The sequence below is a fragment of the Streptopelia decaocto genome (assembly GCF_964273445.1).
Source record: "Streptopelia decaocto genome assembly, chromosome: 18".
NCBI classification, from domain to species: domain Eukaryota; kingdom Metazoa; phylum Chordata; class Aves; order Columbiformes; family Columbidae; genus Streptopelia; species Streptopelia decaocto.
This window is the reverse complement of record NC_138673.1, coordinates 7,419,276-7,446,550: the sequence shown is the minus strand read 5'-3', so window position 1 is coordinate 7,446,550 and position 27,275 is coordinate 7,419,276. Positions and strand designations below refer to the sequence as shown.

At 42.9% G+C, this 27,275-nt stretch overlaps 1 protein-coding gene across 2 annotated transcripts; it reads left to right on the top strand.

Annotated features, from left to right (window-relative positions):
• The first annotated feature begins 6,467 nt into the window (after nucleotides 1-6,467).
• On the top strand, nucleotides 6,468-26,847 carry SLC6A4 (solute carrier family 6 member 4). 2 transcript variants are annotated; one of them, XM_082068717.1, is made up of 15 exons: nucleotides 6,468-6,733; nucleotides 14,257-14,858; nucleotides 15,432-15,566; nucleotides 16,358-16,577; nucleotides 16,992-17,130; nucleotides 17,497-17,631; nucleotides 19,474-19,577; nucleotides 19,933-20,060; nucleotides 20,376-20,488; nucleotides 21,245-21,376; nucleotides 22,513-22,612; nucleotides 23,005-23,105; nucleotides 23,750-23,917; nucleotides 24,657-24,727; nucleotides 24,816-26,847. In XM_082068717.1, the coding sequence occupies exons 2-15, from the start codon at nucleotides 14,405-14,407 to the stop codon at nucleotides 24,817-24,819; spliced, it is 2,004 nt and encodes a 667-aa protein (XP_081924843.1). In that variant the 5' UTR covers nucleotides 6,468-6,733; nucleotides 14,257-14,404; the 3' UTR covers nucleotides 24,820-26,847. The 2 variants fall into 2 exon arrangements, with proteins under 2 accessions (XP_081924843.1, XP_081924842.1); XM_082068716.1 differs by having other exon boundaries at nucleotides 24,657-26,847.
• The last annotated feature ends 428 nt before the right edge of the window (nucleotides 26,848-27,275 follow it).

Genomic DNA, 27,275 nt, shown 5'->3' with positions numbered 1-27,275 from the left:
TGTTACAGTTCTGTTGTCTTTTTTAAATGAGCCTCCTGTAACTGACACGGAAGGATATTAGTGACCCACAAACAGAATGGGAACAAATCAGGGGAATATGCTGCTCTATGGACTCAGTAGTCAAAGATGCTCCTCTTACTGGGGTTTGCATCTACTGCAAGTATCCCTTTTCCCCAAAAAAACCAATGAACTTGTAGGCTGATAGACCACTATGGTTGTGCACAGGCCCTGTCATCCACAGACAGGGCCCTGACTCATAAAACATGTTGGCTGAGAGAGTTTCTGGCCCACTGACCATAAATGACCCCATCTCAGATTGAACCAGGGTGTAAATGGAGCTGCTGGAGACCCCACTGAGCTGGTCTCCTTGGAGCAGCGGCTCTGCAGTGGAAGCTGCTCCTCCTCAGACTGGCCAGCAAGGAATGTTCCTTGAGGACTGAGAGGCCTCACCCAACTGGTAAGTGATCTGGGTATCCCTGAGAATCCTCGCTTTGTGAAAGTGTGAGAAGATGCACCTTAAATCATCACCCTAGAGCTTTGAGATCCCTTGAGTTGGAATCAGCTGTGTAGTAACTGAGCAACTGGAATCAGTGTTGGGGTGCTGAATATTTTTTTGATTAAACCCCTTTCTAGCTGGCTTTCTGCTGAACAGTTCTGGTTAAAGTCTGTTTGGAGCTTATTGCCTGTCTAAATGGACTTTTGGGGTGCCTCTGGGACACTGCTGAACAAAGAAACACAAACATAGTATCTCATGTGCTACAGGTGCTCAGAGTTCAAGCCCATTACTACTCTTTTGATTTAAATCATGCCAAAGTGGTGGGCTTTGTGTCTCCTGACACTTTGCCTGTTTGTTACTGGATTTAGTCATAGGCAAATAAGAGGGTGAGGGTAAATAGCCACACTGCAACACAACTGCCAGCTGCCATAGGTAGCAGATGCTGTATAAGTCAAGAGCAAGTAAGAAAAGGATGTTTGGTATGGCCGTGGTTCTCCACAACTTGGTTTGACTTTTCTTCCATTTGGGCTACAGAGGTAGGAAGTTATTACACGATTATGAACATGTATCTTCTGCTAGTTATACAACTGTGTGTATGTATGTGCATATGAATGTGTATTAAAAATGCCAAGCTCAATCATGTCTGTGTGTTGCCTGCTAAACTAAATCCAGATTAGGATTTGTCTAGAAGTCAAAGATGATTCAACCTGCTGTGATTAACATTTTCTGAAGTGGGCAGTGCTGGTTAGATAAGGGAATTTGGTGTGGAACAGCAGCAGGAGGTGGTCGTTGCTGCCCTCGAATGTTGTTTTAAGAGTCTGTGCCCTTTGCAATATCTCCTGCAGAGGTAGCAAAGCTGTTCTGGAGATGTGCAGAATGTATTTTGGCAGCACAGCGATACCATTATTTGATTCCCTTCTAGTAAAGTTCAGCTCATGTTACCCTGGACTTGTGTCAAAAGGTTTTCTACGGTTTCAAGAGCTGTGAGGGTACAGGAGCAAACGGCGGCTGCTCTCAGTTTGTGTTTTCCGGTAGCAATGGTCACGAGCAACACCACGAAGTGCCTTTGCAGTGTGTATTCCCGATCTAGCAGACTCCCCGTTCAATGCTCTGATCCTTTTCTGTGGCTCAGGACGGGCAGATGATCTCTCCTGCTTCCTACAGCGCTGACTGGCAGCACCGTGCATCACGGGCGGTTCATGCTGTGGAAGTTCAGGCATACCTGTCGGGTTATTGTTGAACAGTTGATTTGTCATATTCAATTATCAGGTTATCATCAAACATCTTGCCAGCATTTCTGATTTACACTCCGTGATCTCTCTCAAACCACACAAGCGTGTATCATGGAAGGAACAGTGCTGAGCCAGGAGGAGCTGGGTGTGCGAGCAGAGCACGTCAAACAAGTGTTAAATAATTGAGTGGTGTGGAAAACCATAAAAATACCATGGTTGATCACATACTCTTGTAGGAAAATAGTAGTGTAATATTGGGCTGTATGAACAGAAATAAGCTGCAGTGTATGTGGAGTTACCCAGCTCTGCCGGAGCCTGTTGGGGAGGGAGCCGGAGCTGCGGTACCTGGTTTTGGGGGCTGCACCTCGGGGATGATGCAGAACAAACATAGAGAAGGGTGGTGAGAACGATCAGAGGGTGTGAGACTGATCCATAGGAGGCTGAAAGAACCGTGGTGTTTAGTCAGAAAAAAAGGGGAGGCATCCTGTTATCTTAATTTGTGAATGGATGCTTCGAAGAAGGGAGTTTTGTTCACACCGCTTATAATGAATTGATCAGAAAGTCATGGGCTCCAACTGCAGCAAGACCGAGTGAGATTAGTGAAAGCTTTCTGGTGCCAAAAATAGTGAAGAACTGGAATAGATCGCCTGCGGATGTGTGATGCCTCCGTTGTCAGGGATCTTTAAGAACAGGTTACAGAAGAACATGCCAGAAATGGCATTTGTAAGGTTGATCTTTGTGTGTGTGTTTGCAAAGAGAGGGACCAGATGATCTTTGAGGTCCCTTTGGCTTTGTGGCTCTGATGCACCATCTCTACCTCACGCTGTGTTACTTGCATCAAGGCGAGTAAACAGCCTTGTACTTGATGCTGAACCCTGGTGGCTCTGAAACGAAGCCAAATCCCTTGGGAAGCCGTATTCTGCACAATGTTTTGGTTATGACTAATGCATGTGTTGTTTTGGGAGGGTTTTTTTTCCAAAAGGTCAGTATTTTAGTCTTTCAAAACTCTTTCTGCTAATGCCATTGCACCAGTTCTATTTCCTTTATGCAGCCAAAGAGTGAACTTTTTCTCTGGAGTTTAATGATTTTGCCCATGGCAGCACTGATGGGGATTGAGTCTGACAAATTAAACATTGTTTCCAAGCCAGTTTTTGTTAATCTGAGTATTTAATATATTGTCCAGTGTGTGCTTATCTCTGCAGCCCTTGCCCAGATATTTCCCTGTACAGCTTATACAATAGTATGTTTTTTTCCTTTCCTTCAAATAATTGCAGAAAATCCACATAGCTAAACTGCGTTATAGGAAACGAAGCCAATCTGGCGGGAAGTTTTGCCTTCATGCCCAGCGATTTTATAAGTTCTCTGTGAGAAGGGACGGGGAAGAGGAATGGAAATACCTGTGTCAAAGTGAGGGCTGTTTCTTCTCTGAGGACTCTAAGGGTGGTTGAACAAGCGGTTCTGACGTTCACGCTAATGATGCTCATTCAAAGCTGGCAAAATATCGGGTGGGATATTCTCTGGTTTGCTGTGTGATAACAGCCCATGAAAACCAGTCCTGTGCTGTTGGTGGGAATCAATAGCTGTGTGTGCTCTTGCGAAGTAGGTGTCTTTGTCATCCATAAATCAGACTGTTGTATCTTAGGGTAAATGGGCTGGATCTTTAAGATTGTTGGGGAACCGGCCAACTAGCAGTTTCCTTTTCCAGTTTGCCAACAAAACCACGTTGTTTTCATGTGATCATTCAAGGACGGCTCCTCTGACAGGTAGAAAATATTGGTGGATAATGTTACAAAAGTCAACTATCTCAGGTCTGGATGAAAGTCGGCAAATAATAACCTCTGCTAACTAAGAGAAGGCAGGGGCAGGAGGACAGGGGGTGTGTGGTGGCATTTGTAGGCTTTCAGAACTGGATTTCTCCACCCAAGTGCTTTCTCAAACAGTTGTAGTGGAAACAGCAAAACCTCCCCAAGCCCCATCCAGCTCCCGATGGAGATCCCAGCACAGTCAGAGAATAGCAGGGAAGGACAATCGGAATTTCTTTCATCCCAAAGCCAATCGTAATAACTTCTAAATGTAGTCTGGTTCCTAACTAAGCAAAAGATGGGGACAAATAAATATTTTAGGATTTGTGTTATTTGGAAGATTGTTCCTATCCTCTTACTGGCAGTGAATCAGACATGCTTGCAGAATTATTACTAGTCTTTTCTTAGTACAGCTGGTACCACACCTGGAATGTTGTGTCCAGCTGTGGCCCCTCAGTTCCAGCAGGACAGGGAACTGCTGGAGAGAGTCCAGCGCAGGGCAACAAAGATGCTGAAGGGAGTGGAGCATCTCCCGTGTGAGGAAAGGCTGAGGGAGCTGGGGCTCTGGAGCTGGACAAGAGGAGACTGAGGGGTGACCTCATTCATGTTTACAGATATCTAAAGGGTGAGTGTCAGGAGGATGGAGCCAGGCTCTTCTCGCTGACAACCAATGACAGGACAAGGGGTAATGGGTTCAAACTGGAACACAAAAGTTTCCACTTAAATATGAGAAGAAACTTCTTCTCAGTGAGGGTGGCAGAGCCTGGCCCAGGCTGCCCAGGGGGGTTGTGGAGTCTCCTTCTGTGCAGACATTCCAACCCGCCTGGACACCTTCCTGTGTAACCTCATCTGGGTGTTCCTGCTCCATGGGGGGATTGCACTGGATGAGCTTTCGAGGGCCCTTCCAACCCCTGACACTCTGGGATTCTGTGAACTACTGTTATTAGGTAATTTGATGGATGCTTCTTCCCATTCTTGTGCTGGCACCGGTAACTGGGATCGACCGCTGCTTTGTCTGTGGAGATCTATGGAAGTGCTGGAAGTTGTGTAAAGTCCAGTTTCTTCCTCCTGTTTCTTTTTATAGTTTCCCTATATTATTAGGATTCTACCTGCTAATGCACAGAAGATTTCATGAAATTTTTGAACTGATTTGGTACAGGACCTGAAAGTTTTTTGCGTGTTGGGTAAATAAGAGTCACAAAGCTGAGTGGCCTGCGTGAAATCTCAAGCCTGTTTTTCATATTATGCTCCAAAGGCTCCAGACTGTTTGGCAAGAAATTAAAACAAACCCCATGCTGCTGCAGAAGACATTAATGAAAAGAGTATCGACTGAACAAGAAGGCCAGGATAAGTCATGAAAGCTGGTTTTGTGTTCTTCATATGCTAGTTTTCACATTACAGCTTTGTATGCCCTACAAAAACAACTGAATACTGACATCAGGTGCCACTGATGTGAGCAGATGAATGGAATTGAACTGCGAGTGTTGACCGAGATGAATGGTGTGCGATAGTGCTCCAGAACTTGTTAAAGGAACCCACCCTAAGCAAAGACTAAGATGGAGCAAAACCTCAAAGGAAAAAACACCAAACCAAACGTATAATTACGTAAAGAGCGGAGGGACCCAAAGTGCAAAATAGAATTGATTTCTTGTAAGAGGGTAGAAAAAGTGAGTTTGAAAAACCCATCCCAGCGTCCAGCAGCGGTGAGCGGGAAACCTTTCCCTGTGCCCCCTGCCCTCCAAGAGAGAAAAACCCTGATTTCCAAAGCACGACGTCTAATCCACAGATGGACACTCGGGCATTAAAATATTGCACTTTGATCATTGTGAAGGTTCAGCGAGTGGGGCACAACGGGCTCTGTCTTTGCAAACCCTTCAGAGTGGGTCAAAACGGGAAGGTTGTGATTTATTTTAATATGCAAGGAGACCAGCTTTGTGGGGTTTTTCCTGCCTGCAGCTAAGCAGAGCTTAACACCACCAAAGCTGTTTATTTTGGAAGGAAAAGTCCAGGAGGGGGATTCAGCACAGCAGAAAGATGAGTTAGATATTGCTATTTTCACTAAAACAACAATGGATCTGTAAAGCAACGGAAGGCAACGAGCTTAATTTGACAAAACCTTTTAAATACATTGCCCACAAGAGTTTCGGGAAAGCAAAACCTGAATACACATCTCCTTAATGCCTGTAATTGCAATACCCGAGCTGCCCTTGAGATGGTGCGAACGCTGTGCTGCTGCCACCGAGGCAGAAACAGCCGAGTGCTGTTATACCCCTGCGCTTTTCGGTTTGCGGAGTTTTCCTTTCCAATTGTTTGGAATAAGTCTCTGAAAACCGGCAACCACTGAACAGCAAAGCTGCTGTTTCTCTAACAATCAGCTGTTCTTACTTGTCCCCATTCTGCTTTTCACCCCCCAAACCCGCCACCTAAACTATGGCACGATTTTGACCTGTGATTTATGACTTTTCATAAACAAATTGTAAAGTCTAGGGATGAATAAACCCCGGGTGAAAGAACCCGGAGCAAAAAGCCCGTGTCAGAGGTTGAGTGAGATATTTTGAGGAGCGATAGGGAGAAAGGAAATTACTTGCTGAGCTTCTACCGCAGCAGCAAAACGCTCTTAAAGGAATTTGTGCTTAACGCTTTAAAACAAAACCAAATCTTTATTAAAATAATGCAAGCGCTCAGCAATAGAAATGAATCCTTCCAAGCCCTTTTATTGTGACAACACCCCAGTCCTTCCTATCTTTCTGTAATCTGCAGACCCACCTGCAAACTTATAATTTACTGACTGCCTCAAAACTTCCGTTTGGCTCCATCATCATCCTCCTCCTGTTATTTATAGCTGGAACAACAGCCGGGAAAACTGCCCCCGGGCAGGAGCGCTTCCCTCCTTCTGCCTCTGCCTGCGTTGGATCCTGCTCTCCTGAAGCCAGCAGAGCAGGCAGATGTGGGCACCCACCTCTAGGAGGAAAACTGAGCTGCAGCCCCGGTGAAACATCAAGTTTATTTGACTAAAGTGACGCAAAAATTCTTAAAGAGCTCTTTGGCAGCAGATTATCTGGAAATCAGACCATGTGAGGGGATTGGGGTACAAAAACCTCGCCGAGGGGCTGAGTTCCCGAGACTCCCGAGTCAATGTGGGTGAAGGTTACTCGAGCTTGGATAACTCCAAGGAAAGCGCTTCCGACCCATCCGCTACACAGGTACTTTATAATTTTGGTTTTAATGTGTTGCTATCTAAACTATTTTATGGCATTTAGACTCCTCGAGGGCTGTTTTCAGAGCCGACCTTCTGAAACTGGCGCTTCATTAACTTCTACTTGTTGCCTCTTTCAGCTTGGCTTATAAAATCTGAAATACTAATGACAGTCTAAAACATGTATACTCCATTTTGTTTCATTTTAAAGTAACTTTTAAGGTCTTGGAGTAATTTCTGAAACATCTGGAAAATGTACATCTAAGAAAGCTTCGAGGGGAAAAATATATATAGATTTTTTGGTGAAAGTTTGCTTTGATTTCTCAAACTTTGGATGCTTGTTCTTGCTTTGTGGATGTTACATGCTCTGCATCTTGTTCAGGCACTTGCCCAGCAATTATGAATGTTGTGAATCAAATACCTGTAGCAGAACATGTTATGACAATTGGAAATAAGAGTTTTGGCAGTTCACATCGTTGCAGTATGAATGTTCAGTTTATTTTAAAATTACAAAAAAAACCCATTAAACTATAAGGTGAAATAAGCAGAATTTGAAGCAAGAAAAATCAATGCAAACTGTTATTTATTTTAAAAGGGTAAAGTAAGCTTTATTAACCATAGGAAGTTCTATTTTAAAAGGTAAACTGTTCCAGCACAGTAAATTATCTGACTCAATGGGACAGTTTTATTGTAAGTAATAAATGTGAAGAGTGTATATTTATAGTCAATCATGTTTACTGCCGAAACCAACCGGCTTGCTGGGCTGGTTTGCTAAGTAATATGGAAACGTAAGTGAGGAATGCAATGTAACTGAACATATAAATAGTCATGGAAAACATGTTTTGATGTGTTAAGAAAGCCTGGGGGGAAGGACCATGCAGTTAATGGGTCTGGATTCTTGGAAACCTTGTCGAGTTTTAATGTGGGTTATTGGCTGTCAGGCATTTTCCCAGGGAAGGTCTCACACACTTGGGCTTCGTCTTCTGGTGCTTTGGATGAGTGAACTGAACACAATTTTCTTGGACAGTACTTTGTTAAGCTTGGCACATAGCAAATGACTCTTGTGGGTCCGTTTTCTACTTGGACAGGGTGTGATGAGTTTCAAACACTTATATAAATTAAGAAAAACTGCCCCAAAACTAGAATTTAGTAAAACCCTTAAATTATTCCCACACGTGGAAATGTGCAGTGTATTTAAGCTCTTTCCTGCTTTTCTCCATGGAAATATAAACCACCAAGTTTTCATTATGAGCAGTGTTAAGAGCCTAAGGAAATATTCAATGTATAGCCTGGTGTCCTTTCTCATTCTAATGTTTTCCCTCTTTTCCAAAACTGCGTATTTGCAGCCCTGTTGATCTGGCAATCTGTATCTTATAGAATGTATACAGCACCAGGAAGCCCTATGGGATATCCCTATCTATGGGATAAGTGTTTCAGCAAGAACTTACATAGAGCTTGGAGCCTGAATTGGGCTGGAATTTGGAGGTAGCCACTAAGTCTCCTTCAAAGAAACATCTTCAGGAAACAGCAGTGACTTTCTTTACTGTCTTTAGATGAAAACATCACAAACACAAGTATATGCACGTTGGCACATATGACTGGTGTCTGCAAACAGGTCTTCTGTGCCCATTAATTTGCCTGTGCAGAGAGACATTAAGGAAAAGTGCTCTGTGTGGTCATATTCCTGTGTTACGACTCTTCCTCCAAGTTTATATATATAATTTGAGGAAGAATACAAAAGGAGTATCATTCCCTTTAAGCTTATCTGTTTCCTTGCACTACATATGGGCACTCTCGAGCCATACAGATGCATTTTCTCTCCGCTCTGTTCTTTAAGTGACTGACGTCCCTTTGGCAGCGTTCCCAATACAATACAGCATCTGTCTTCTCAACAGATCTTAAAGGTAAAATCCCTCCTGCTGACTTGTTAATTTCAGACTGAAACATGGACAAGATTATGACATAAACCTCACAGTACAGGTTTACATCCCCCGATACTATCACTTTTAGAAGCCCCGTTCTCACGCCTGACCTCTGTTTTCCTTGTCTGGGAACACAGGGGTTAACTGGGGAGAGCTCCCGACTTCTGCCCTTCTCCCTTGGGCAAGTCACCTTTATTCTCCCAGAAGGGTCATTGTCTCATTGGGGCTCCTTGTTGAGCACAGTTCTGCTCTGGTTTAGTAAGAATGTTAGCGAGCCCTGGAGAACTTCAAATATTCATCTACAGGACCTGGTTTGCCATCTATAGTGCACGTTTTCTTATAAACTACTCACATATTACAGTGATGTGCAGAAGCACCCAGTCCAGTTACATATAAAATCACTGGCACTGGGATCAGACCTGCTATGTGCAGAAATAATTCACTGTACCCATTAATTTCAGTGGGTTTTGATCACTCTTTATGCAAAGTCCATTTTGATTTTCTAAAACCAGGCTAGAGAAGCATAGCTGAAAACAAACCTTGAAGAAATCATTTTTCAGTTGTTGAGGGGTGGTCTAGAAATCCCCTTGTATCTGCTCTGCACCCAGTACCTCTGAGCTGTGGTTACCAGCAGCTCTACCAAAGCTGGGACGCTGTATCAACCTACTCTGTATTTGCGAATATATCAGGTTTTGAGATCTGAAATACGATCTAATGGAAACAAGCTAATAGAAAAGGATATTCAAGGTACTCATTTTTCAATGAAATCAGTGTACATGAACACATTCGAAAGCAAAAGGCATTAATTTTTTTGCATTATGAACTCTAAACGTGACTCATCTATGACAAACAGCAGGTAAAATTAATCATAACCTAGTGCAAGATCTAACTGGTAGAAATTCTTATCTCCTAACAGCTCCCCGCAGTATGGGAGCATCTGAACTGTCCTGTAATAATTTTGATTAAAGGTTTGCCTGTGCAAAAGATCAGAGGAGAAATATGAAGCCTCTTTTACTCTTTCACGCTACAAATGCAGAACAACAGGCCCTCGCTATAGCACGCAAGGGTGTGGAATAAACTTCACAAGGTTCTCTGTCATCCAGGTCGTGTTCCCCCCCTCCTGCCCAAAGACAGACTGGGGCTGAAGATCAGAAGTGTTTACTGCTGGATTTATCAGAGTCCAGTACCTGGAAACACGCAGGTTCTTGGCTGTTGCAGGGTCACGGTTGGTGCTGTGGCTCAGAGGTGACAATAGTACCTACAGATAAAGAGCACAGCCTTTTCCTGGGTGGGATACATGATTTCTATCTTGTCATAGAAACTTCTTTATTTTCTAGATAAAAGTAATTTCCTTGGACTCTTTCCATGTACATACAACTGCCTGTGTGAACTGCGCCTTTATTGCAAGGTGTAATATGCCGTGTCAAGCTGCTACATGATTTTAACAACCTTAAATGCTTTGTGATAAAAGTGAGATTTAGGCCAAGTTAACAGAAATGTTAACGTTTGGTTCTGTTTGCCAGCAGCGCAGGCTGGCGCTTTGTGTTCGAGTCCAAAGTGCTTTGTCTTTGCAAGCGCTGGCGTGTAACCGGGAGCGCTGGGAGCCACAGGAATGCAGCTGTGAGCAGCGGCGGCCGCTCCAGCAAGCACCGCTGTGTAAAACTAAGTAGTATGAAGGGAAATATACGCAAATATACACATTTTGCCACTGCGCGAGTTAAAATGTATTTGATTTGGAGACAAGTAATGACTTCTGCAGTCATGCAGTGACGCTGGACAAGTCTTGTGCTGAGGAATTCGGGAAGTCAGTGCTGCCTCCCCTCAAAATATCCTCCTGGTCACTTAAAGCATTAAGACGTGTCTCCCTTGAAGTATCTATTTGCTGCACCTCAGCTTGTTTTAATCTCCTAGATAAAAGTCAATTTTGTCCTTTAAAAGAATATAGAGAACAGGAGTATAATTTTTACAGTGCTGGAAAGATTTGGTTGACCGCGTGGCAGAGCACTAAAGGAAAGGGATTCCCACAGTGCCATGAGAGCTCACTGTGTGCCTCAAGAAATAACCAGGGTGGTGATCCATGAAGGGTTAGAAGGAACTGGACCCAGGACAGTGATGGTCCTTGAGGATTGATAAACAGATACAGAGGAGGCAGTTTTGTGCATCAAGGGACATGGCCCCTCAGTTCCAGCAGGACAGGGAACTGCTGGAGAGAGTCCAGCGCAGGGCAACAAAGATGCTGGAGGGAGTGGAGCATCTCCCGTGTGAGGAAAGGCTGAGGGAGCTGGGGCTCTGGAGCTGGACAAGAGGACACTGAGGGGTGACCTCATTCATGTTCACAGATATCTAAAGGGTGAGTGTCAGGAGGATGGAGCCAGGCTCTTCTCGGTGACAACCAATGATAGGACAAGGGGTAATGGGTTCAAACTGGAACACAAGAGGTTCCACTTAAATTTGAGAAAAAAACTTCTTCTCAGTGAGGGTGACAGACACTGGCCCAGGCTGCCCAGGGGGGTTGTGGAGTCTCCTTCTCTGCAGACATTCCAACCCGCCTGGACACCTTCCTGTGTAACCTCATCTGGGTGTTCCTGCTCCATGGGGGGATTGCACTGGGTGAGCTTTCCAGGTCCCTTCCAGTCCCTGACATTCTGTGATTCTGTGACATTTACATCTCCAGTGCTGGTTCAAGTTTAGCTCTGTGTGAGAGTAACAAAAACTATAATTAAATTAATATTTGGGTTACCTGACCTGCTTTGGTGACTTCAGCCAAGGTCACAGAAACACATCTTGAATTATCCGTCCTGGTGTTTTCAACAGAGCAGGGAACGGTTGTGGAGGACGTGCTGGTTGTTACCCAGGGTCACCCAACAGCACCGAACCTTCCGTGTTCCCGGGCAGCACAATGGGGATGGAAAGCGTCCTCAGTCGCCTCTGCTCAGAGCTACCGGAGAGGGAAAACGGGCAGACGCGTAGGGCCCCTCGATGGAGCAAAGTCACATCTACACATCAAAATGACACGACGGCACCGATTTTATTTTTTCTTCTGTAGCTAATTACGTCGGTGATAAGAAGCCAATGTGTAATTATATAGGAGCAAACATTGCAACGGCTCAGATTGAAAATAGGTAATAAACTGCCATTTCTTACATAATTCACTACCATCATGTAACAACTGAGAGATGGGTGCAGAGAGGTGAGGTGGAGGCTGATGTGGGCAAAATCCTTCACTAATAGCCTAATTTTTCCCCTGGAAATCTTATTTCTCAACCCCACGAGCTCTAGTTCTGCAGCTGCTTGTGGTGCTTACAATTACTTCAGGTAGTTTTCTTTTCTTGAATTGTAATGAGGAGAGAAAAAGTACATTCTGCCAGATTTTTACAGCGCGATGAAATCTTCTGATCCTGTAACTGTTCTGGTTTCCTGTGCCAACTGTGTCGCCGGGAACACCACGGCGTAGCTGTAGAGTCTGGCACTGGAGACTTCCCAGGGTAGCTGTCGAGCTGTAGTTCTCCTTCAGAAAGGAACAGTTTGAATTCCAGTTGAAGCCCCTGAAAGCTCACAAGTCATTTTGCGTATTTGATGCTCAAAGTAACGAAAATTCTACAAAAAATATCTCAAATGATGCGATGTTTCTTTCCTCTGGTCTGCAGAAGACCGGGAGCAGCTTAGATCGGGATAGGACAACTATCTTGATTGTCGCAGCTCCAGGAAATCAACAGTATATTCAATGACCGCTGTGAAGAAAGTGCCTAGAAGTATCAATGTGCAGAAATAAAGTGTTTTAGAAATACAATAAGAGTTTAAGTCTCAGGTATGGAAAATCCAGTCTCAAGAGATAATGCAGTTAAATCAACATACTTTCTGTTTTCCCATTTATGAGTGAGAGGTGTAAAGTCCAGGAGGAGTCAGGTTACTTTTCCATATTCCTGCCGTGTATTAACGTGCTCTATACAAGGCTGCAGCCTCTCCTGGGATTTTCACGTTGCCAGACTGTTTTCATCTACATACACTCTTTTGGAACATTTGGAAGGTTTTGGACTCCAAAGACACTCAGTTTTCATAGCCTTGCAGGTAAAGCAAACTCCTGTTCTTTGATGTAGTATTTTCCTCTCAAAGAGGAAAGATGTTTTGGAGATGTTTTGGTCTTTGTGGATGATTAACTAATGGTAGCAAAGTACTGCTCTTGTAAGAATTCATTATTAATGAGGCAATTCCCGATATATGGTGAAAATAACATTATCTGGGTAACAACAGAAAAACTAGAGGTTTCTGAAAGTTATAAACACCTTGAAGCGACGTTTATCTCCAGAACATCCTCCTGTTTGCTCTGCAGCTCAATAACTTTCCTTCTCCTCCTGTGCGCGCTGAGAAATGTTTCGGAAGAGGTTTAACAGTGTTTGCACAAGGCTGAAAGCTGGGAAAAACTCGAGTCTTAATAGCTCTGGCAATGAGCAAATTCTAGTAATGAGCAAATAATATCCCCTCTCTGCTTTAGTTTTTTTTTCCAACAGTTAAAAGTGAAATAATCCTGCTAGGATGTGCCAATGATATTTACTGTGGTAAAACGCTTTGGGAATAAAAAATCCAATGTAATTATAATAATTTAATCTGCGGTGGCATCTTGTATATTGTGTAACATTTTGCTAGGTATAAAGCAAGGTTACTAACCCCGGGGAATTTACAGCACAGACGATCAGCTCCTATTACAGGGTTTTGTTAAGTAAGGGCATTTCCATCGCCTGAACAAACGAGCAGAAAACAAAACACGACCCACGGAATCACCATTTTTTTCCTTTTTTTTTTTGTCCTGAAGGAAAAAGTCGTCGCTTTATACTCTTTTTTCTTTTCTTCCCAGTTCTGAATGGTTTATTTCCCCTGGATTACTCTTGTAGCCCTGAGGAAGGGACTCTCCCAGTGCCTGTTTGTTTGCTGGCACTGGACAGCAGCACCCGCTGCTATTCCTGAATCATTAATGTTGGCTGAGCCTCGAGAGTTAATTGATGCAAAACCACTGAGATTTAAATACTTTTCTAAGCTTTTGTTTAAGCCTTCTAGGTCTGCTGCTAAACACAGCAGAGACCGCGGGATTTCTGATAACGAAATGTAATTTGTAGATCAATTGCTACCTCGTATTTGTTTAATCAATTATTTTCCCTTCATACTGGGTGAATGTAGATATTGCGAGTAGAAGTCACAGGATGAACTTATGAAAATGAAAATAGAAGTCACGCTAAACTCCACCCTTATTTTTACAAACTGGGAGTTCCACGACCTCCCTGGGTGTGAAACCAGTGTCCAAAGGAGAGCGAATTACCAGAAGAGAGCGGCACCGTGACCGCCCCGAGTTGTCCAACAGTGCACAAAGTTCAGTGAGTGTGCCCGAGTGGTTCTAAGGCAGGTACACAGCCTCCTGATGTAGAACAGGCCGACTGCTTCCTCCCCTTCTCCGTACAAAACCCTGAATGGATTACCTGCTAAACGACTCACATTGCATTGTTATGATGGTTAATTACTTCCAAGAGCATTTTGATCACAGAATCAGTCAGTTGTGACTTGAAAGTTACCATCAGTAAGCCCTGTAATGGATTTTTAACTATTTTTCATTCCTTAGATGGTGTTTGTGTCTTCAGTCTGATGGATTTAAATATGGAAGAGGAATTCTAAAAGTGCTGGGAATAAAAGCGTGGGAAGACAAGCCAGAAGGGGACCCTGTGCTGCCGTCTGTCTGCAAGTGATCAGAACAAATCTCTGAAAAAAAGATGGAAAAAAAGGCAACAAGCAATGAGACCGAGCCGCTAACTTCCAAGAAAGACGTCTCAGACTGTAACGAAGGAGAAGATTGTAAAGAAAACGGACTTCTGGTCAGGAACCCTAAATCTGCCCTACGGCTGGTGGAGGATGGCAATAAAGTCCATCCCAGCCAGGGAGATAAAGGGGAGGCAACTCAGATCTCCAATGGTTATTCGGGGGTTCAGAGCCCCGTTCCCTGCAATGGGACGGGGGAGGCGGAAGGTGCCCAGTGCCCGGCGCCGGCGGCCACCACCACCTCCAGCTCCACCGCCTGCGGGGCGGAGGGGCCGCAGCAGCTCATGGAGCTGGAAGACAGGGAGACCTGGAGTAAAAAAATAGACTTTCTGCTCTCCGTCATCGGGTACGCGGTGGATCTGGGGAACGTGTGGAGGTTTCCTTATATCTGCTACCAAAACGGAGGAGGTCAGTGACTAGTTCTGTATTCTGCTCCTTATTGCTGAACCTCCTTGCTTACAGGTTGATGAGTTTAGGGGCTTATTTTAATTTCATGTCTAACAAACGGCAAAGTAGAAATTACTTTGCAAGCAGCCTGTCCCAAGGAGTATTTAAAACCAGATAAACCAACACATCAAAAAGCTCATTACACTAAGTCTGCTACTCACTGACATTTCAGCCAACATATACATCTGATCAAGGAGATCTTGGAAATTACGGATGTAACCAATGCATTTTACTGAATTAATTCATTATCTGTAGCCCACCTCACAATTGTACCCATTGGAGGCGTTACAGCCTTAGAGAATCCTACATATCCCTGTTACACAAATGGAGAATTCTGGCCTGAGTGTCGCTTATTATTCACACTGCTGAGTAGTTACTCTTAGGAGAAAGCCCATGGTAATTTGGTGTGGCACACTGGTTGGGGGGATGCACATTTTCCTCGTGGGATAAAGGGAACCGTTATTTGTGGAGTCTTGGTACTGTTGGAAGAGAAGTCCTATGAGGAGTTATAATTGTCTGCTTGCTTTCTTGCAGGAGCATTCCTCATTCCATACGCAATCATGGCCATCTTTGGAGGGATTCCTCTCTTCTATATGGAACTAGCGCTAGGACAGTACCACAGGAATGGGTGTATTTCAATCTGGAGGAAAATATGTCCTATATTCAAAGGTAAAGAAAGGAAATGGAAAATTACTAGGAACTTTCTGAATAACTGGAAGATTTTCCTATAATGGTGACGTTTCTCAAACAAAAATCCAAAAAGTTCATAGAACAAAGCAAGTCTTGTTCTATACAAGATTTTGGCTTTACAGAGAAAGCTTTCATAGAACTTTACGTTCATCTGCAGAGGCGTGTGTGTACTCTCATGAACACATAGGATGTGCAGCTCTCAGATTGATGAGGTAGAGGCCTGTCCTCTTGCCCTGACCCAAGCCTGAGAATACCAAAAAAATAAACAAAAAAATGTAATTCATTAAGTTAATCCAATGCAAAATTAAAACCAGAATTAAAACAAGAATAAATATCTAGTATTTCTATTGCAAAGATATTAATAGGAATTATTCCCCATCTTCAGCCTCGTCTGTCCAGACTCTTTTCAGAGAAGGACATGTTCTATATGCTTGTCCACTCTTGCTCCCCCTGTTATAGCTCTGCTCTTGTCTTTTTATTTACTGAGTGCAAGATGCCTACTTCTAAATTCCAGGAATTTAGGAAGTGATGAAAAAAAACCCATATAAGCACATTGTGTCTTGATTAAGGATGCTTTTTTGGAACTGGAGCCCGAGGGTTTCCAAAGCCACAAGAAATTCCAGTGTTGTAAACACTTGAGAGGGTACGTGTACCTCCTGTAGAGCTGCCTTAGTTACTAATTGCAGTTGATGTGATAACCAATTCCTTCCTTTTTTTTTTTTGGCCTAAAACTTACACCCACTTCACATAATTATTTCCTGCCTTACTAGGAATTGGCTTTGCCATCTGTATAATAGACCTTTACGTAGCCTCCTACTACAACACCATTATGGCTTGGGCCTTTTACTACCTCATATCGTCCTTCACGGCGGAGCTGCCATGGACAACCTGCACAAACGCTTGGAACACAGGCAACTGCACCAACTACTTCAGCAAGGACAACGTCAGCTGGTCCCTGCACTCCATCTCTCCCGCTGAAGAATTTTATACGTAAGTGCATGTAAGTGAGGACAGGAATATCAGAGAGAATGGTGGAACACGTAGCGAGCTCTTCTTTGGAGGGGGAGCAGGGCTCTTTATTCATCATACCCTTTTCTGAAGTGTTCAAATATCTAAATGCTTGTAGGCATATGTGAGCTTAGGGTGTATGGGTGGGTGCTCTGAATTTTAGATCAGAGGTTCCCAACCGGCTCTCATTACTTACCATTGATCATCACTGGTGTATCAATATCAAGCTTTTAATTAAAAACTAAATCAAAAATAACATGACTCTGAAGGCTACTTATCACAGACTCAGGACTACTTGTAGTGCTCAGACCGCACTGTGGGACTGTTCAAAGTATATTTAACATAAGTATTTATTAAAAAAAAATATCTATACTGTGTTTTTCTTTCCTCTTTCAGCCGCCAAGTTCTACAGGTGCACAGGTCCAATGGGCTGGATGACCTGGGGGGCATTAGCTGGCAACTGACCCTCTGTTTATTGTTAATCTTCACCATTGTATACTTCAGCATCTGGAAAGGGGTCAAAACATCTGGCAAGGTGAATGCAAAAGCAAGACAAACCCACTTGGTACTGCGTAGTCTAGCAGCGGTTCTAAAGGAGCCAATTAACTTGACACAGAATTATCTCAGGTTGTTCTCATGATGGGGATTCTAGGCTCATGTATTTGGGAAGGCCGTAGAGTGACCGCTACTCTTATCTGAGTAATATATAACAATAGTAAGTTAATGGCACTGTTCTCTGGGCAAGAACCCTGCCGAAAGCAAGCACAGGAATAGATGTACAAAGTGACTGTTGACAGACCTTCTGAGAAGTTCACATGAAGATGTTATAAGCGCTCCGAGTTACAATAAGCTGTTAGATCTCTACCCACGGCAAACGCTGTGTTCCTGTTCCCCCCGGCAGGTGGTGTGGGTGACTGCCACGTTCCCGTACATCATCCTCTTCATCCTGCTCGTGAGAGGAGCAACTTTGCCCGGGGCTTGGAGAGGTGTCCTCTACTACCTGAAACCCGACTGGCAGAAGCTCCTGGCCACAGAGGTAAAAAACCTTATAAAACGGTAGAGATTTGCTTTTAGCCTGCCAGCATGTACATACTTCAATGTCTATTCTCAGCATAGGGTGTGATTAAACAGATGTCTTAGCATGGACTTACAAGCCTGACTTCATATTTTTGTTCAAACGGTTGTGCTATTCTTTCCGTAATTATAAAGATATTTTTGAAGAAGATTGAAGTCCATCAATTTGTCTTGAACTAACAGTAGGGTTTCCATACAGTGGTTGAATAGAATTAGTGATAGGATTAGAAAGAAAATGAGTGACCAAACAGGTTTTTTTGCCAGGAAAATGGTGAACTGCCTGACACTGAGTGAGAAGCTACAATTGCTGATACACTGCTCCAAAATCCCTTATTATGGCAGTCATACTGAACAAACTAAACTTACTAAGAACTAACAGCTGGTTTAGCTGTATTTTTTTGGCTGTGAGGGGATCATTACACACTTGGGCAGACTTTTCCACAGCCCAGCGCTGTCCACAGTTGCCCATATTTAAATAGCACGGGTTATTAGAGTTGAAACGTCAGATCTCCATCCTGTGACGAGCTTGGGCAGCTCTGCAGCCACCAACTGAAACGTGACTCAGTGATGCCTGCAAGTGCATGTGGAGAAGAAATAAATCAGTTAGGCCTGCATACGCTACCAAGACTTGAAAAGAAAGGAGGAATGAGGACAAGACTGAGCTAACCAACAACCCCGGGCATTCCAGTATGTATACAGCTTCGAACTCTGGATGACAAGTCGTCCATCAGCCTCAAGACCGCGCTTATTACGCTGCCTGTGAAAATGTCTGGTGAGGAGAGTGATGGAAAAACCCCAAAGCAATAAATACTACAAATACAAAGATTAAAAATTCTAATGTTTGCAAGTCTGCTGCTGCCCAGCTGATATGGAGAGTTTTGAATAAAGAGGAAATGAAAAGACACCAGTCTCTGATAAAATAGCATCTCCAATAAGAGGCCACATCTTCTGAAAAAGCAATAAAGGGCATTGATATTGTATTGGATGGATCTGAAGTGAGGACAGGAGATTGCAATCTGCATGCCGGACGGTGACAGAGCTGTGTCTGTGGTTGATACAGGGTGGCCTCGCACGATGGAAGAGAATATTAGAAACAAGCTGTAATGAACTCCATGTTTCAATCAAAAGAGGATAAATGAATGAAGACTTCCACCTTCAGATACTGCACTTTACGAACACTGCTCGTGCAGGCTGTGGCCACTTTTTGAGTACAACAGGCTTTTCATAACAGGATCGTCACACTTGGATCTGTCATGGCTACAACGAAGCTGGATTGAGGCCAAAGACTAGAACTGCATCCACACTGTCATGTATTTCCATTAAATCCAGGAAAAATCTGGGCAGCGATCATCCGCTATTTAGCCTGGAGGGCACACAGCCAAACACAGGACTACTCCACAGCACACACGGTTGGGAGGAATTTGGGCCAAGCCCACTGCAAAATCATGGATGGAATGTTCTCTATACATTGCAAAACTTGTGTTAAATGGATTACAAGTGAATCAGTATGAATTAATCAAAGGTGCTGTCAGAAATGAAACTGCAAGTACTTAGAACAGTGTGAAGAGATACAATAAGCACATCATAGGCACTAGAATTATAGTGGAGTTTTACAACTCTGACATATCTACAGTAAATAGTCACATTTCAACATACTCTCTAAACAAAATGTTTGTTAGACCAGGACCAGGATATAGGCAGACTAGTAAAACATGGTTTTGTAGGCCTAAGTGATATTCTGAATATGCCAAACTCATCTGATGTGTTTCGTGTCATTTTATTCTTGATCTCCAATATTTTCCAGGTTTGGGTGGATGCAGCAGCTCAGATTTTTTTCTCCCTTGGTCCAGGTTTTGGGGTCCTGTTGGCTTATGCCAGCTACAACAAATTCCATAACAACTGCTACCAGTGAGTTCTTCCTTATTATATAAGTAAACTTGAGTTTAAAAAAATGTAACTGTGGATATTTAGGAAAAAGAGACATGGTACTGTTGAAGGGCACTGAATTATCAGACCTGTGTGCATACAAATCAGACAGAAGCGTAACAGAAAAAAGTCCTTATTGAAAGAACCTGCAATCTATAACATTTATTCTCTCTTGTGCCTATTCTAGTTTATTTCAAATCTGCTGCTTGTTCTTTTCATTATATTCCCCTAGTTTTTGTAGGGGTGTCTCCAGATCAATAACTCACTCCGTCTGGTAGTAAATGACCCTTTCCAGCAGATGCCGAAGCCCTGATATGAGTTAGGTCTTGTGTTGCAGAGATGCTCTGGTTACCAGCACCGTGAACAGCATGACCAGTTTTGTGTCCGGGTTTGTCATTTTCACTGTGCTGGGATACATGGCTGAGATGAGGAATGAAGATGTTTCGGAGGTCGCCAAAGATACCGGTAGGCCAGCTTTTTGTGCACACCTCTCACACGGCTTCTAAAATAGAATATATCTGTATATTATCTCCTGGATTGAGAGCAGCCCAACTTAGGCAAAATATTTAGTACGTAATTCAGGGCACTGTTATAAATATATGGTACAGCTAAAAAAATTATTCCAGAAATAGAAGTCATATTGCATGCAGCTTCATGGGCATGGGTGTAACTGCTCACTGCAAAACAGCCTGGGGAGACCTTTCCCCCTTAAAGGCAACATGGAGCAGTGAAACAGCCTGTCTGCACTAAGTTACCTCTAATTCTCTGTTCTGCTACCAGGACCCAGCCTTCTCTTCATCACGTACGCCGAGGCCATTGCAAACATGCCCGCTTCCACCTTCTTCGCCATCATCTTCTTCCTGATGTTGCTCACGCTGGGATTAGACAGCACAGTGAGTAGACGGTTGGCGAGACAGCGGCCCCCGCGGATATTTAGTGTATGGACTTACCCCTGCAAACACCAGAAGAAACAATTACAAATATTGCACCATCACAAAAGGGTTCAGAGCATGATTGGTGTCTCCATGTGCCTTCTGTAAGACAGCAACTAGGACTCCATTTTGACCTAAAATGATTTTTCAGTGTCGTATTGTGACCATTCGTAACAGACCTGGAAACACAACCAAAGCACTTGGTTCACAAACACCTGATGGAACGCAGCCTTCCAGGCTCCTTCTCTCTTGTACTTGTAAATTTACAAATCAATTATTAAATTCTGGGTTTTTTTCACTCTAATTGGGTTTGAAAGGTGGGAACTGGAGGTGGTTAACAGCACTGCAGAAAGGAGATGTTCTAAAAAACTTGCTGTGTGACCCTGTGTTTAGACTGAGAATCAGCTCCTTCCAGCCTCTTTCACAGTCTTGGTTCTGCTGAGCCACCTACCACTGTTACTTGCAATACAGAACTACTACTTGTAGCACAGAACTTCCTCTGGCTCACAGGTGCTCCCCACAGACACATGAAGACTAAATCCCCACCTCAAAAGGTTTAAAAGTTCCAAAGACTGTCTAAGCAATGGTCACACCAAGTCTACAGGCAGAATAAAGCACCAGTGTTCAAAGCTTTAAAGCTCCTTTAAGCACTCAAACACACTTTAAAGCGGGTAAAACTGGCCTCGATTTTTCCAGTCACTTGTCCATGTTTTTCAGTTTGCAGGACTGGAGGGAGTGATCACCGGAGTGCTGGATGAATTCCCACATGTCTGGAGCAAGCGCAGGGAATTGTTTGTTCTTATTCTGATCATCGTTTGCTTTTTGGGGTCATTAGCCACCCTGACATTTGTAAGTATTTCACCCATTCCTCAGCTTTCCTTACTGGCAGTCTCCTGCAAATGACACCTTGGAGAGGGCAGTATTGTTTTCAAGAGAGTTTCAAGAACTCAGATTAAATTTCCAGCCTATTTTCTTTATGCATGAGAAATCTAGATTTGGAATATGAATGTGAACAGCAGCTCTCACTAAGAAATGTGTTGCAAAATGATCCTATTGCAATCCAGCAAAACTCCAATGTGCTGCACATCATAAACGACGCAGCCCTCGCTCCAACTGCTGAATCAGCAAGTGACCTTCCACACCTTGTCCATGGTTTACTTGTTCTCAGACGCTCTATGTTTAAAAATAATGTGAATTGTCATTTTAACTTTCCCAACGTTTGAAACATATTTTGAATTTTAAAAAATATATATAAAAAATTAACTCCTAGAAAATGCTGTAATTGTTGCTGTTCTCTAACAATCTCTAGCAATGAATTTCCTGGATTTTCCTCATCAAATCAGGCCAGAAATAATGATCGGTCACACCAAATAGTCCCTGTGGGGCTTGTGGGATTTCGTTTTCACAAGCAACAACATTTTGACTAATGAGTGTAATGATCGTAAGGGACAAGGAAAAAATACTTTGCTTTCCTGTCACATTTCACTCCACTTGCTCTTTTATGCGCAACTTCCTTCTCATTTAAAGCATTTGCTGTAAAAGATTTAGTTATTTTCCAAGACACAGAGTTCTCCTCCTTCATGATTCTAGATCCCAAATGGGAAGAAAGCAAAGAAACACCTTATTTATTTCCCGTTCAGTAACTATGACTCACGTTGGAGAAAGAAGATGCCACCACAGACGGGATGCAAAGAGCCACCCCCTCAACCCCCACCAGATCTCACTGGTTCATTGAAACCCAGCTGGAGCTGCCAGCAGATTCACTTGTAGCTTTTCTGCACGGCAGCCCCGCTGGTGAAAGATGCTCAGAGGGAGGGAGCAGACCTGCAGCTCAAGGGTTTCACTGGCAGCAACAGCCACAAAGCGACAGAACCAACCCAGCTGCCCATCTGTGAATGCTCAGATGAAGGCAAAAATAAACAACGGCGTTACAGGATTTCCGTCACTGGATCTTCGCTTCACTGATAACATGATCTCCTTTCCAGGGAGGCGCGTTTGTGGTGAAACTGTTTGAAGAATACGCCACTGGTCCGGCTGTGCTAACCGTGGTGTTCCTGGAAGCGGTTGCTGTGTCCTGGTTCTACGGTACGTCCGCTGTCACACTGACAAACACGAACCAAAATCCCTGAGCGTCTGCAGCGTAGCGTGTCCGCTGTTCCTGCAGACACCACCGATGTCTCCAGAAAAAGCTTACAAAACCTTTCCATTAACTCACCAATGACCAAATTTGTGATAACTATTATTATTTTTTCCCTGATAGGAGTATAGTGGCATCTAAAAGTAACCAGAGCTATGATTCTGAATAATTAAGGACTGAATATAATTAAGAATTAGGAACAAAATAGGAACAAAATAGGAACAAAAGAGTCTATCATGATGAATTCTGAATGTATTTGCTGTGCATGCGAGACGCTGTGTGTCTGCTTATGAAAACCTTGTACCTGCGGTCACCCCTCTCGTCCCGCTTGGCTCCACAGGCATCACCCAGTTCTGCAGCGATGTGAAGGAGATGCTGGGCTTCACCCCCGGCTGGTACTGGCGGGTTTGCTGGGTAGCGATTAGTCCCATCTTCCTTTTGGTGAGTTTGCTTTATGGCTTTTTCTTTCCGGCACAAGAAAATGCTAATTGGATAATGGTAATCCTTAAGAATTCTAAAAGCTCAAGTGTAGAATTGGGTTCTGAATGACTCCCCTCCTTCCCTCTGCTGAACAAAGTGTCTTTGTTTTGTTGTATATATTTACCTTAGCAAAATGAAGCTACAAAAGATGACGATGAAACATACTGTCTGGGGAGGAACACCAAGATAATTAAATATACTCTCTCAGCAACTGCTGACTGACAACTTCAGAATATTTCACTTAGAATTTACAGCAGTTAATTGCAACCTTTATAAATCTATAATTCAGAATTGGAAACACAGGAATACAGCTCTGGTGATGTGGTTGCTAGGCAGAGCTATTTGTATTTTCTGTGGAAACTAAACTAAGGAAAGCCCAGAAGCCGTATGTTATTTCTGTATGGAAATTCTGCTGGTAGATTTTGTAATCCATACTAATGCCATTCAGGATTTTTTCAGTGTCGACATATGTTTAATCCCTCTTAAGTCCTACTCATTTTTTTAGTTCAATGCTACGCTGGGACACAGAGTTGCCCCAAATACATTTTCGCCATCAAAATCCACGTATTCATACTTTCCTCTTTCTTTCTTTCTTTCTTTCTCAGTTTGTCACCTGCAGCTTTCTGTCCAACCCTCCTGAGCTGCGGCTGTTTGATTATGATTATCCCTACTGGACCACAGTAGTGGGTTATTGCATAGGAACCTCTTCCGTCATCTGTATTCCCATCTACATGGTGTACCGGCTGCTCAGCACTCCAGGAACACTGAAGGAGGTATCCACGATGCTCTGGGGCTTTTCTTTGACTATTAGGAAAGAAGCGATTCCTATAAATATTTAATATATATTTTTCTAGGGTCTGATGACCCGGGATTTGAGGATTATTGCTGTTTTCTTCCTAGACAGCTAATTGCCTTCTGCCCATTCGGAGCCATTCACAGATCTCCCCACGTCTTACTGAGACCACTGACAAATTAATATAAAATATTAAAATAAGTAACTTTTTTGAGCTCTGGTGAACTGGAGGCTTTTCCTAGAAATCACACAATGCACAGTATCATGCGAATGAAGCAGTGAAAGATTGGTTCCCTTGGGTATAATGTAGGAACCAGCTTCTTTTTCTCCCTCACACTGAGTTAAGATTTCTCTGCCATAAATCTGTGGTAACCTGTGATGATATTTTTGGGATTTCAAGTAAATACCAATTTGGAAAGAATATCGGTTGGTTCAGGGTATCCAAGTAAGCTGTAAAGTCCTAAAGCATTAGTACGACACCTGTCCAACCTTGATTCAAATGATACATTAGAAATAATTATAAAAATAATGCTGCACACTTCTATAGCACTTTACATTTTCACAGTGCTAACAGAAGCCTGAAATATCCTTGTGTCATAGCTCAAGAGGCGTAACTCAAACTCGAGTAATATTAAAAAAAAAAATCTTTCCAATTGTCTGACATATTATGTATTATCTCTAAAATGAACTGATTTCTAATACTGATTTGTTTCCAACAGCGTATTCTGAAAAGCATTAGTCCAGAAACAGCTACAGAAATTCCTTTTGGAGACATCCGCATGGATGTGGTGTAAGCTCACCTGTTTGCTGGGGGGAGAGCGGGGAGCACAAAATGTCACTTTCCCGGTACTCTCCTCCCTAAAGAATCACATTTCCAGCTGAGACAACAAGTAGAGAAGGTTTTTGCGGAGGCTGCGGCACTGACCACGGGTGTTTGGAGACATGGTGCCTCCAGTACACTTATCCAAGCAATCCAATGAGATCTACTGTGCGCTTCTCACCGGACTGAACTGAGAACTCATCCATTCTGGACTCCTGAGGGTGTCTGTGTCCATGAGAGCACCACTGCTCCACGCGGGGAAACTGGGGCTGTTGGAAAGCTGCACGGATGCGTAAGCTGCTCCAGGATGAGTACGCGCAGGATTAGGTGCAGGATTAGGTGTAGGATCCCTGGGCTGTGGCAGTGCTCCCGTAGCCTCCTCCGTGTGATTGTTCATGCCGGGCAATGTCGTATTCGCTTCTAAGGTTCTAATTGCTTAAACTACTTTGAAAAATACAACAATATTCCTGATAGCCATTCAAGTAACACAGGGGTTTATAAGCTAGGAAAAAAATAGTAAATTCTTCAGTCCCCAGGTTTGTAGTGGAGCAGAGGAAGAGGAAACAATCCTGAGCAGTGCGATATACAGCTCTGCGTACATTAGCACGCACACGTGGTAGCATTATCCTCCTTTTAATTTCCCGCATTTTGTATATGGTAAGTTTCTATTAATTGTTTTTTGCTAGACAGTCACAAAATTGTCGTCCTGACAGACCTACATTTACACCCAAAAAAACTACCGACCAACAATGATTTTTTTTTTGAGTTCTGACGCCAAAAAGCGGAATCCTGAAGATCTGCTTCTCTGCTTTGCTTCGTTTTGCTTTTTTGTTGGTTGGTTTGGTTGGTTTTTATTTAATTTCACACCTAACATTTGCTGGAGCCTGCGAGTCTTTCTATTCTTTCCTCGTAGAAAGCTAAAGTTCGGAATAATCCTTTTGGCTGCCAAAACTGAACTTAACAAAGTAGACAAACATACTTTGACAATTTATAAGCTCATATTCTAATGTGAAGGCATTGGGTTTTCACCCTGAACAGGAAAAAAAGAGGAAAAGGAGGGGAACTTATTTTTAGCAAGAAGTTGAACAGAGCTCAGTAGGACTGACCCTCATCAGAAGTGTTTATATGATACCTTGAGGCACTTATATGCAAATGAACGTCCATGCACGTACTCACCTCTCTGTGTTATACGCATACACATGCTCTCCAACTGTAACCGCAGCTGCCAAGTTCCTAAAATTATTTAAAGATACAAAAGTAATGTAGACATGCAAAGTCACAAGAAAAATACTTTTAGAAATGGACAGCCCAAAAGATCATTTGTGATGTTAGGTCTTTGCTCTCTTTTTGGTAGGATAATCAAGTCTTTACAAGAACAGGGGACAAGGAAGCCCTCCAGAAGTGGATTTAAAAGGCTTTTCCTGAACACATAGAGCAAAAACGTGGATGTATTTTATCTTTAAAAGCTGAACTAACAAGGCAGTTTAGTTCCTCTCTCCCTTTTTTTCCTTTGTTATATGGCAGACTGGTTTGAAGTTTTCTAAATCTTGTTATTACAAGTTCCTTTTTTAGTATCTCTGTTTAGCCGAGTGGTTGAAATATTGAGAAATTAATGTCATTTGTTTTTATCATTCTTTTTTCTTCCTTTTACATATCTCTCTGAAAATATTTAGAGTAACCAGTATCTGTCAGGTAGCCAGACATTAAACACTGGTTTTGTACAAAAACTGGTTATATTGATACCAAATGGGCTGCACTGCAATTAAGTGTTTTGAGGCAAACGAATCCCTCCTCTTCAGCTGACCTTCCACTTACCTGTCACACCAGTGTATCCCACCCTGTATTCTGAACAGTGAACAGGACTTTATGAAACTGGTAAATTAGGACCATGTTTGCCTTTCAGGCAAAGAGAAGTTAAACTATAGAGTTTTAGCTGTACAGAACTAAGTATTCCCTCCAACTTGTACACGATGCACATGTATTAATTTATGCGGCTGTTTAGTTACAAGTGTTGCAAGCTGATTGTAAGTCATCAGTATGTGCCTTGTACTGTAAACTGTTATTGTAATAAATTTAATATTCATAATCCATCTGTAGATGTCTCTTGTGCTTCTCTCGCATGGGAAGAGCAAAGATAAGGCTCAATCCCAATAAAAAGCAGAATATCTAGTCCAGTTTACTTACACCAACAAGGCCTCTTGGACAAAAAGCAGAGGATTTCCTTTAGTGTCTGGAACCTCAGCCCACTGCTAAATACTCTTCCATTCCATGCCAAAGCACGCTGCATTTGTTTAGACAGACCAGCAAAACCAAACACACTTGGATTAAATGCTTAGCTACTCAATTAGCTGACACACAAAACGCATCCCGTTTCAAGTCTCTGTAAACTGGCAGGCTTGGCATTTAATTTTACTCACATTTTGTCTCATTACTAAGTCTGCTGAATGAAATATTAGAGAAACACCAATCTCAAAATCTTTTTTTAACATTAAAGTGACAAATTCACTATAAAACAAAA

Excerpts from the sequence above, each read along its gene's own strand:
- SLC6A4 (XM_082068717.1), top strand. The coding sequence starts at position 14,405 with ATGGAAAAAAAGGCAACAAGCAATGAGACCGAGCCGCTAACTTCCAAG. Across the intron at positions 21,377-22,512 it reads CATTAGCCACCCTGACATTT|GGAGGCGCGTTTGTGGTGAA; the intron begins GTAAGTATTTCA and ends TCTCCTTTCCAG. Across the intron at positions 22,613-23,004 it reads TGCTGTGTCCTGGTTCTACG|GCATCACCCAGTTCTGCAGC; the intron begins GTACGTCCGCTG and ends TTGGCTCCACAG.